Genomic DNA, 12072 nt, shown 5'->3' on the forward strand with positions numbered 1-12072 from the left:
AAATTCGATTCAACTGCTTCATCTGCCTCATCTTGAGCCTCATCATCCCATTCAACAACTTCATTTGCCTCTTGAGCCTCGTCATCCGATTCAACAGCAACATTTAGTCCCCTTCGGCAGGTTGACCCTGGACTTTGTGCCCTTAAAATGGCCGCTACTTGCTCTAGATTTTTTGCTAGGGTCGTGCTAAAAATACCCTTTTCTAGTAGCCATAGCAAGGGGTCTAGATGCAAACGCCTTGTTAGTTTCTTAGCAAAGTCAGCATTTATGCTATCTACAGGAGTAACTCTATCATTCATTGAGACGGCGGATTTCTATCTCAGTTAATCCAATGTCCTTCTCAACTTCTTTTGTCGGGATGCCTGCAATAAGCAAAGCGATGCAAGCTCCACACTCTGTTCCTGGTGTACCAACAACAGATGGGTGGGACCAGTAACAGAAAGAATCCCTCAGCCTGTGCCAGACAAGCAAAATCCCGGGCACTTTATGGATGTGTACGAAACGCCGACAACAGGTCATGCTCCAGACGATTATCAACCGAGGAAATGTCTGAAGGACTTGTACGAACAAAACGCCATCTCTGCGGGCAATCCAAATACCATCGCTACTTTCTGTGCAACCTATAGTGTCGAGGAAAAGCATGTCATTGAATACCTAGGCCATCTAAATGATATCAACATCAGGAAGGATATTAGAACAAGAGAGGCTAAGGAGAAAAAAAGGTTACAAGAGGAACTAACATACAAGGACTACCAGTGGGGCATACTTATTGAGAATGGCAAAGTTGAAAAGCTGAAGGTGAGACAGCTCGACCTGTACCTTAAGGAACATGGCCTGACCACTGTTGGTATAAAGCTGGACAAGATAAAGGCAATTCGCTACCATTACTATCGACAGAGAAGTCCAGGCAACGGGAATGAGTTGTCCAGCAGTGAGGAAGAGAGTGAAGAATCAGATACGGAGTTAGATGATGACGAGGATAGCGAAGATGATCTTGTCATTGCTGATCTCGATGAACAGTCAACTGTTCGTATGCCAGTTTTAACTTTTGTACCAGATGACCAAATAGCTGAAGTTACTGTACAAGCAAACACTGGATGAAAAAAAAAAAAAGGAAAACAAAAAGAAAACAAACAAAAAAACGAACAAAAAAAATTATAAAAATGTGAGCAAAGCTACAAAGGCTGATCTATTACACTATAGATGAAAATAAAAAAGGAGACAGGAACAGTGGCCGATCCTAGCCCTTCCAGATGGCCGAATTGTCGCTAAATATGACCTGCTGCTGGCGGACTGCTATTTGGCACTCTAAAAAAAGTAACTTTGCAGTTTCAAGCACTGATTGCAGTTTCAAGCACTTTGCAGTTTTAAGCAAGATTGCTTGTATGTCAACTGAATTCAGATGTCTGGATCCAGACTAGAAAAAGACACGGATCAAGAGACACTTTTAAAAAAAGACTGCGCGATAACGGCTTTATTATGCTGTAAGTACATCATAGTTAGAAATACTACCTGTATATGAACGTTTAAAACACTAAATATACACGTCGAAAGGTGAATATGGGTACAAAGACATGGAGGGGGGGATCACGAAAGTTATATATAGTTATGAAGGGGGATCACTTCAATAAAATACCATTTAAAGGGGGGGTCGGCTAAATTTCATCGTGTTTAGCCCAAAATCCTCCGACCCCCCCCCCCCCCCCCCCCCAGGCGATAAATAATGACCGGTCCCTTATGGGGTTTGATTATTGGTTGGAAGACAAGCCCGTCATCATAGCGGGTATGCCTGAATAGGAGGTATTAAGACGACGTGGGGTGGACTAACCAATACCTAACTAAGTTTTTATAAGGTCTATTTACCTTTTCATTACTTTTTCTCGTAACGCCCTGAGCGGTGTGCAGCTTGAGACGAGAGTGTGTGTCCGATAACGGTCAGCGGGGTCAAATAACCCATGATGCAGTTCAATCGGTGAGCGGTGCTTTTTGCAAAATTACAAGAAATCACAGATTCCTCCGGTTTTTTTCTGTTATAGAAAATGCCTTCCGCTCGACAGAGGGCATCAGCTAATGCCCCCGACACATCAACAGTGTCCTTGAATGAGAAAATTCTCAAGGAATGCCACGATTTATATATAGAGAAGGAGAAAGGTATTTTTAAAACTGCTCTCTGTTTACTCGTGTGACGTGGATTTTGGAACTCTCACAATTTTACCTTGTTTTATATGTTCTTTGATCGTTAAAAATCTTGAAATATTTAGGTCTTATCACTATTGCAAGTGGTCTGGGATTAAATTTACTTGCTCCAAGAAAAAAGATCACAATTTTACTACTTGGAAACCATTCTGCAGGGAAAAGTTCATTTATAAACTGGTAAGCCGCATACTGCAACAGTAGATTAGCTTATTGAGTTTTTATTTTTCCAAAGTATTAGCCATGGACAATATTTATTTTAGAGTGAAGCGTTGTAGAAACCGCATGAGCAACATATTACCCCGCAAATTAAATTTTAATCCTACAGCTGTTGCCAGCTGTGACCCTTCGATTTTCTTTAAGAAGGTCGAAGATCGGTTTCTTATCACAGGTTACCCAGAGGTACGGTCTCATGCAAAAATGAAACACAGTCATTTCTTTCTAAAATGCAAAAACCTGAGGAGTAGTTTGAAAAGAGGCTGTGACATTGATTAACCCTTTTAGTGGGGAGAATTTGTTCAAGTATCAATTAGATTCATCTTGTGTGATCATGTCCTTAATTCTCATGACCACTCTGTTTTATAAAGCAGTGATATTACAAGGAGAAATTTGACGCTGATCACTCCTAGGGCTTAAAGAGTTAATGTAGCTCTGATACTTTGTTTAACAGGTATGTGGAAGAACATGTGCAGAAGACTGGGGTTGCCATTGAAACTCAAGGATTTACTTTTGTCACCAGTGGAAAGAAGCGAGAATCTTTGACGGTAAGACTGATTAGTGTAGTGTAGATTAGTAGTGATTGTGTAGGCCCAAAGAAAAGAAACGTTTTGAAATACTTAGCTGTACATAGTACAACCAACTCTAAAATACAGACACCCGGCTAAAATGGTCATTTAGAGTTAGCCCCGCCATTTTTTACTGCTATGTTTAGTTGCCTCTCCATAAGATAGGCATTTTCCTATTAATATTTTGGAACAAAATTTCACATGTGAAGGTTCAAAGTTCCATACATCTCAGTTCCAAGATGGCAGCAAAGTGCTAAAGTTTTCGATCGATAATTAGTTTGATAAAATGTCAAAAACATTATGATTGTGAACGTAATTTGCCATCCATGATATTAATAGGTAATCAAAATGGTTTACTTGTGAAATTTGTCCAAAAGGCTCAGGAAATAATTAGGAGAATAATATGGACAAAATGCGCGTGAAATTATTCCCTTATTTCAATAAACATGCAAACACCTTACTATTAAATTTTTGTAGTTGATTAAAAATTAAAGAAATTCTTTCACATAGTTACTAAACGAAGGGCCTGAAAGAGATGATTTAAGTTGGTTGAACAAAGTGTGAGCAATAATATGACCTTATTTTGTAAATTTACCGTAAGGTTCCGAAAGTAAAAACCCGACGTTGCTTTCAGACTTAACAGCCTTTTCCTATCACTTCTTTCGGAGGGTCGCTACTTTCAGGAGGTTGCTACTTTCGGGCAGTTAAAACTTGTATCGTATATGGGCCATGCAAAGTTAAGTTAATATCGTGACAATTGTGAAAACATCCACACTTTTAAATTGGGGTCCAAACATATTACATGTTATTGCTTTTTAAATAAATATTCAAAAGAATTGTTTCATTACGGTGTTGGTTTTCACAGATCAAAGGAAGACTTTTTGACAAAAAAAAAGATGTGATGTACCTTTTGAGTTACATAAAGGCTGTCAAAGATCATTATAACCATTAAAAAATAAATCTCGGATCAGTTTGGTAAGCTTGTTGTAACATTCATTTCCATTGTAGCAAGAAGGGAAATCACTTTTGAAGTCGCTACTTCCGTAGGGTTGTTATTTTCGGAAGGTCACTACTTTTGGCATTCGTTAACACCTGTGAAATTTTATCACTACTGTTGAAGAGTTTCTACTTTTGGGGGGTTGTTACTTTGGGAACTTTATGGTATCTTAATTTTATCAATTTCTAACAGGGAAATGCTACATTACATCTTTACCCGCATTTCAAATCATTACAAGATCTCAAAGGTAGGGAATGATAATTTCTTGTAATAAAATTGTATCTGCTGCTGGTATACATGTATGTTTAAGCTGGGCTAAACTTGGCTGTTAGAATACATGTTTGTGTAACTTGGAAAAACAATCTTGTTATCATTTCGTTAAAATTCTCAATATTTGAATAATAAATAAATGTAAATGAAAAGAGAAAATGTTGTTTTTTCTCTTGTAGCAGCCATGTAGTGGGTTGTTTATACATTTTGTATTCACAATATTTGTTGCAAAGGGCTTTTTGAAGTATTTTTGAGGATGCTGACATTAGTGCATTCCAAAATTGTACAATGATATAGCTACATATGACTCATGTTAATCTGGTGCTATTCTTTTGACTAAATCTCCTTTATTTTTAATTTAGATGCTACTGTATGTTAATTGTAATTTATTTATGCTACCTTTGTAGGTGTTGTTGACTACTTGACAACTGAAATTTCAACATCAAAGCAAAAAAAGTTCAGTTTGGTGACATTTGTTGACACGCCGGGGCTTGTTGATGGAGATATGAAATATGCATTTGATGTGGATGATTCTATTCTTTGGTTGGGTGAGTAAATTGTTTACATGGAAGTGGGGGACCCCAGATAGCTGAGGTAACATGTGGCAGGTCACCACACCTGTCATGTAAACGTGATCAAATTAAAATGAGAGATTACATGGACAGGCAGGTTACCCCACTTACTGTGTGGCACAAAATTTTTACGGATTCTAATTTTTGCGGTTTTTCCAGCGATCTGCAAAAATAAGTTCCTGCAAATAAAAATTACTGCAAACATTTTTCCCGCAATAATTTACTCCAGAGAAAACTTAAATTTTCTACACAAAAATACAGTAGTAAGAAATCGTGTCTGTTCAATTACAACTTGTGTCTTTCGTTCAGAAAAAAAAAAGGGGTATACAGTGAAATAATGGTTGATGCATAGGGTATGCACACTGTAGGATTGCTTGAAAAATCTCTATTTCTATCACATGTGCACAATAAAAACAAAAACATTATCAATGCTAGGTACTTTTACTTTCTGAAAATTGCAAAAATTCATTCCCAGTAAGAAAAACCAATCTGTCCTAATCGCAAAATTTTTTTTCCGCAAAACACAAATATTGCCAATCCACAAAAATAAACTCCCGCAAAAGTTTTGTGCCACACGGTAGGCACATTACCTCACCTACTTGGGGTCCCCTGCCTCCATGTAAACAGGGGCTAAGCCAAGAGTGACCAACATCAATTTTCTCCTAACCATGTCAATACATTCTTAAGGGAAAAGGTAGTGAAAATTAACCAAAATGATCATCTGTACTTTGAAATTACTACTAGGTAATGTTATACCTTTAATTAATAGTCATCTGTTTTATTTCCAGGTAATCTGGCTGATCTTATCTTTGTCTTCTTTGATCCTATTGGACAAGCACTGTGTAAACGGACTCTAAATTTAGTTGGTAAGTGTAGCTTTTTCAAGAGATAGGTATTATAGTGAAATCAATTGTCTGGATAGATTTATTCAGAGGATAGCGTTATCTACCTTTTGAGCAACTGGTGTCTGGTCCATGGAATTAAACACCATACAGTTCAGATTAGAATTTGAATATTGTAATATTTCATTATTGCATCAATATCTTCGGACGATAATAGTGATGTCTATTTATTTGTAGTTGACTTCTGACCCTTTTTGTTCATTCTTCCATGCAGAGAAACTAAATGAGAGACACGCTGACCGAATCAGGTTTTTTCTGAGCAAAGCTGATTCAGCAGGGCATGAAAGTGACAGACAGGTACATTTTTGTAATTGAATACTTCTTCAATGAGTTAGACCACACAGTTTATCAAAGGCAAGACTGTTGCCAGTCCGTAAGATTGTTGGGATTGAGCACTTTGTATTATGTGCAGCCATCTTTGTTTCAAAATGTTCCAAGTCCAGCCAGGGGATGGGTGTGTAGTGATAAAATTTGGATCCAAGATGGCTGCCTGTCAGTAATGCAGAGGCAAAGGTGCTTGATCTCTGCAGTGTTACGGGAAAACAGGGGACTGTGAACAGTTTATGGAAGGCTATAATAGCACAGTTGCTGGACTGTGGAAACATTAATTACAATAACCACACTCTAGTGACAAAACATTAAAAATCCATTGTTATCATGGTAGAAGTTTCATCTCCCTGTAGACTCCTTTGCTCATCTATTGGAATTATTAATACATCCAGAAGTAGAGCATAGAATGAAAACAAAAAACCCTTGTAGTCAACAAATGCACACTCAAATACCATTTACATTGGTACACAGTGTAGTACATGTAAGACTTGTATTTGTTTGTATTTTTTTTTGTAGTTTTGAGCACAATTACGTGTTACGTCTACTTAAAAGTGTACGAAATGTTATTTCTTATTCAACTGACCCTTGGTTTGATAAAACTTCAAGCAAAAGTAAATTAATAAAATTTAATCCCATGTGATAATGAAGAGATATAGAGTCATGTTTACTGCAAATGGCAAACGTGACTTTTTGCCAAGTGACCAAGTTTTTCCATTCACTTGCCTTTAGCTGTTCTTTACTTCATAGTAGTCTCACAATGTTTTTATCTGATCATTTTCTATTTAGAGAAATTCTCAACTTGAGTCTGCCACTTGCCATAAAAATGCCGCTAAATCTCTCAAATGTCACAAAATTAATGCTCTGAAGAATTAATGCTGAACCCATCATTTTGCTGTTTTTTAGAAAGTTTTGATGCAGATAACCCAGGAACTCTGTAAAAGACCAGGACTCAATAAAGCAGGATTTGAAATGCCAACTATTTTTATTCCAACACTGCTGGACAAGGTATGTAAAGTGAATAAACAGCACTCACTAGTGTGTTGCCACACACTGTACTGCAGTGGAACCTCGAAATATAATGAAGAGCCAAGGGACTGGCGAAATTTGTTCACTATAGTTATAATGAAGTTTTGTTATATCGAGGTCCTTTTCCATATTATATCTTACAGTATTACTGGGTAAAGAAAATCATTCGTTTTATCGAAGTTTTCGTTTTATAAAGGTTCGTTATATTGAGGTTCTACTGTACATGTACTACTTGACTATCCCACACTCTAATCTTGTCTGTTTATGGCCCCTTTATTTTTTCATAGGATTGTTGGAATCGTGCACCGACTTTTACACTTCAAATGTATCGAGTCTAGGCTAAAAATGAATATCAAATGTACTTGGCAGGGTGGGGATGGTTTGTGGGAAGGCAAGAAGCACTCTCCCACCCAGGGCTATAAACCCCGTGGCCTGTCCCCTTAGTGCATTTGAAACCAAAATGGCCAACTGTATATCAGTGAGCGCTCAATCTCAACAATCTTACAAAAAAATATGGGACCATGAACAGTCAGGTTGTCTACATTGTAGTCTTTTTTATAAGACCTTTTAGGCCTCAAATTTCACATTAAGGTACAGTACGGTACTATTCTGTCAGGGATGTTACAATAGCACTGTAATACACACAGAATATCTATGTTGAAAGAATTTTTCTTTACAGCCTGCAAGATGTGCTAATCAAATTGAAGAGGTGTGCAAGGAGATTGAGAAAACAATTAACCAGACAATACAAAATACTCTTAACACGCTTGAAAAGGACTGTGAGAAAATTGCTGACTTGGTGGATGAAAAGCTAAAGAATGATTCGTGAGTAGTATATAACGTACTTTATCACTGTATTCACCATGGTGGTAGCCTCAATACAGCCACCACCCCCTATTCCTTGTTACTGAAGGTGTTTCACAGGAGAGAGGTCTGTTATTCAGCCTCACAAATTCCATGCTGATGAAGTGAATCAATGTTTTCTCAATTAATGTGGTAGTCATGGGGTTCCACATCTAAAGTTGTTCGAAAAGTTGTTTTGAGTTCTGTGAATGATCAACAGCAAAACTTAAATGCTTAATGTAAAGAGGTCTGTAATCCACAAATAATGAATGTTTTCACATTACATGTATGGCTCTTGATGTTTTTTGGTAGATTCATGGAGTTTGCATTAATTTTATCTCTGTGACCTTTTGTCAAATTTTGTCCGTCATTAACAGCTGAAAAAATAGAATAACTACAACGATCAATCAGTGCTCATTGACCAGATTCCAGACTGCCCTCCCTATTTTTAGACCAAACTGAGGCCCGAAGGGCAGAAAAAAATTTTTTTGAGACTGCCCCCCCCTTATCTCAGGGCCTGGATGACCGGCCCCCCCCTTATCTGGACCGCCACTGCAGGCTATCATGGTGGAACAACTTGTCAAGTTCTGTTTTCTGAAAGCGTGATGTTGGTTTTTACTTTTGTTTGTTTTTTTTTTTCAGAGAGGCATGTTCACATAATCTGCGTGCAAGAATCAGAGGCCTGTTTTTTGGTTTCTTGGGTATCCTTCTTCCTTTTGTCTTGTTGGTCAACTTTCTTGCCAGCAGCAGTGCTAAAGGAACCTTGGACAATTTTGTTGGGAAAAATGTTTCAGAAAAACTCCATGTTTATACGGTAAGGGCAATATTATTTTCAACTAGACAATGTTAAAGTGTGTTCTGAACTCGTGCATCTGAGGTCGATAATTCTTTGGCGTGACCGATAATTAAATGCACTGTTAAACCTTGTTGGCGTGCTAGCACTGATGATATTTTGGGGGCTTCATTTGTTAATGATATCTTTAAAGATTAATTAGGGCATCCCTCAAAACCGACGCCACTGAGCAAAATGTCAGTGGGAAGATTAAAGAGGGGAGCGAATAAATTTTATTTGAATTGATGCCTTGTTTAATATTTCATTTGTCTAACTTTTCTCTATTTTGCATTGCTAGGCGCCTGTTGAGAAGATGTGGATGTCTATTCCTACACAGTACCATAACCACGCCCTTATTGGAATGCTAGTGTTTTCCTTTGTACTTTTAATTGTTGCAAAACTATTCTCAAGGTAAACATCTGGCCATTCATGTTTTGTCCCATAATTATACATTGTACTGTTTATTTAGCCTGAGAAAACAGCCGACATTTCACGACGCCACCACGGTTTTTCCCGTAAAATGACGTCTGAGGAACGACTGCTGAAATGCCATACTGATGACGTGTTACTACCCAGATCCGGGTAGTGCTTCCGATTGGTTGAAGCACATTTCCCTCGCGGCTTGACCAATCAGCACTACCCAGATCTGAGTAGTGACACCTCATCAGTATGGAATTTCTGCGCTCGTTTCTTAGACGTCATTTCGCGGGGAAACCAGTGGTGGCGTCGAAAAATATCGGCTGTTTTCTTAGGGCACTGTTTATTTGGCCTCCCACGTAGGCGTTTTAAGGGGAGGGACGAAATACGAGCTCCCCGAAAAACCCTTGCGTAGGAGGCTACTGTTTATTTAGACAAAACGCGGATTTACTCTCTGTACTGGTGAATTATGAACACATCCATCCCAAAGTCTATCAAGACTGCTAGCACTAAGGTTAACTGGCTCACAGTGGGTAATTCGTTCAGGTTTAAATTTGAAAGCGGATTAGTAGGAAGTTTCGGATCATTATACGTTTCTGGGAAACTGCCGACCTACCCCTCCCCTAAGCCAACATTAAACCTTACTTCTCACTTAGGGCAAAATGTTGGCTTAGGGAAGGAGTAGGTGGGCAGTTTCCCAGAAAGGTATATTGACGTTGCAAACAAAGCTCCATTATCTGAAACTGAAATAGATGTATTACCATCAGGGCTGTCACTGAGATTTCAAGTTGCTGGGTAAATACGACAAGTAGGTGGGGGATCAAACAGCTAAGGATCTCTTCTGGTTCTCCTTTTCTTCTATTTCTCATAAAAGTAGCGCGGAGTCACGTTCATAGTAGCTGGGGGAAACCCACGGCTCCCAGCCGTTAATGACAGCCCTGATTTAAAAGACTGTCTGTCGTCTGCCCGCACACTCTTTCCCCGTGATTTTATTAACCTTGTCTCTGGAAGAAATAGTTGGAAGTAAGAGTGTTAGACGGTATGTACAATTCTAAAAAATAAATTATTGTAAAAAGCGCCAGTTTGTGTTTTAGTAGCCGTTAGCCGCCTTCACAACACGGCCCGTTCCAAGCTTTACGCGTGGCTTTCAGACAGTGGGGACGATAGCTGGCTTGCTTTTTATACAAGAAGACCGGGAGTACTTTTTTTGATGTGTCTCTCTTGTCCTCCAGATTAAGACCCACTCTGACAAGAAAACAGAAAAAACTTCTTTTAGAACAGAGATCGTACGTTCAAGGATACGTTAAGGGACACAAGGTATACTTATCCCCATATCACTTTGTTTTGTAATTTATTTTCTGTTCATTCATTCATTCGTTTATCCTTCCTTCCATCCATCCATTTTTTTTAAATTTCATTGAAAAGAAAAGAGAGGCAGCTTTTGATGTGGCTTTTGTATTTTCAATCACAGGAGCGACTTTACCGGGAATATCTCCAGCAAAGTGTTGGATCACATGACTTTGACAGCGTCAAGTTCTGAATCTCGTCCTTCGTTCATGTATAAATAGAGAGTTAAAGCATCACGTATACTGCAAACGGCAAACGTCAGATTCAACAACAACAAGACTTTATTTAGCCAAGGTGAAACCAGAATTACACAAGTAATTCTTTATCTGGGCCCCTTTAAATTAAAAAAGGAAAGAAAAGGAAATAATTACAATAATAACACTTATAATCTAATACTATAACAACAACTTTATTGACTATCTTCGACATGAAGATTTCAGTACTAATTTATACAGATTTCAATACTAATGAAGGATAAAAAATCATGCCAATAAAAAAATATATTTATTTATATACATAATATAAATAATATAAAAGTTGATCAATAAGGGAATACAACAGAGGCGCCTCTACGTAAGAATGACTAATTATGGACATGAAGTACGAGTAAATATATAAAAAATCAACCTTCCTTGAGATTGGAGAAGGCTGTCTTCAAATAACTTCTTTTGAACGAGGAAAGAGGCGTTGAAGGTTTATCACTATCCGGTAGCTAGTTCCATTCACTTGAAGCGAGGAAGGCAAAAGTACGTTTGCCGGAGTTAGTGTTGGCTTTCGGAAGTTTTAAGTTCCGCCTGGCTCCACGCGTATCGATGTTATGTACTTTACTGAAAGGTAATATCAAGTCTGTTATATAACTTTACGAAAGACTATTTAAAGCTTTGAAAACAATAGAAGCACGCATAAATTTAATTAAGATTAGTTGAGAATTTCTCAAAAAGAAAATGAGCAGATAAAAACAGCTCAAAACAATTCTTATGGATAAAAAATTGCGTGAAACTACTAATTTATGTGTTGAAATAATGAACAGTAAACGATAAGTAAAGATGAGACTTGGTCACGTGGTACAAATTCGCGTTTGCCGTTTGACGTAAACGTGATGCTTAACCTCTCTAATAACATTAGTAAGAACGTGGGGAAACGCCATCTAATTTAAGAAAATACTATGTTATTTTAGACGGATATCCAAATTGAAATAAAATTCTTTATAATTAAACACTATTTTTGTTCTTTCCTGTCATAATTTAATTTTTATCCAGTAGCTTTGGATTTGCCTTTCCTAACTAAGCAAGAAGCTCAAATAATGCTTGATTCAATGAATTCATGAATCTTGAATCTTGAAATGTAATTGGCGAAGTGAAATTTTAAAATGACTCGGTGCAAAAGGGACTGGAAAAATCGTTATAAGTCGGGCTATGTTATTTCAGGTTTTCATTTTACTTCTTTTACTCGTAATTATTCAGAAGGAATGTGGTTGAATTGTACGCACGGATTTAATCACCTGCAAGGACCTTAATACCTGACTGAAAGGTTAGGGAAGGAATTTGAATTCAGCCTC

At 37.7% G+C, this 12072-nt stretch overlaps 1 protein-coding gene across 1 annotated transcript; it reads left to right on the forward strand.

Annotated features, from left to right (window-relative positions):
* Positions 1 to 1991: 1991 nt before the first annotated feature.
* On the forward strand, positions 1992 to 11730 carry LOC140951740 (uncharacterized). The gene is made up of 13 exons (XM_073401066.1): positions 1992 to 2151; positions 2262 to 2373; positions 2864 to 2957; positions 4168 to 4222; positions 4653 to 4793; positions 5606 to 5683; positions 5934 to 6016; positions 6953 to 7054; positions 7755 to 7900; positions 8561 to 8732; positions 9049 to 9161; positions 10400 to 10484; positions 10639 to 11730. Exons 1-13 carry the CDS (start codon positions 2040 to 2042, stop codon positions 10705 to 10707), a joined length of 1362 nt encoding a protein of 453 aa, XP_073257167.1. The 5' UTR covers positions 1992 to 2039; the 3' UTR covers positions 10708 to 11730.
* The last annotated feature ends 342 nt before the right edge of the window (positions 11731 to 12072 follow it).

Source organism: Porites lutea, chromosome 11, assembly GCF_958299795.1.
Source record: "Porites lutea chromosome 11, jaPorLute2.1, whole genome shotgun sequence".
Classification (NCBI taxonomy): Eukaryota; Metazoa; Cnidaria; class Anthozoa; order Scleractinia; family Poritidae; genus Porites; species Porites lutea.

Coding starts and splice junctions, on each gene's coding strand:
- LOC140951740 (XM_073401066.1), top strand. CDS start 2,040: ATGCCTTCCGCTCGACAGAGGGCATCAGCTAATGCCCCCGACACATCA. Junction 6,017..6,952: donor GGCATGAAAGTGACAGACAG/GTACATTTTTGT, acceptor GCTGTTTTTTAG/AAAGTTTTGATGCAGATAAC. Junction 7,055..7,754: donor TTCCAACACTGCTGGACAAG/GTATGTAAAGTG, acceptor TTTTCTTTACAG/CCTGCAAGATGTGCTAATCA.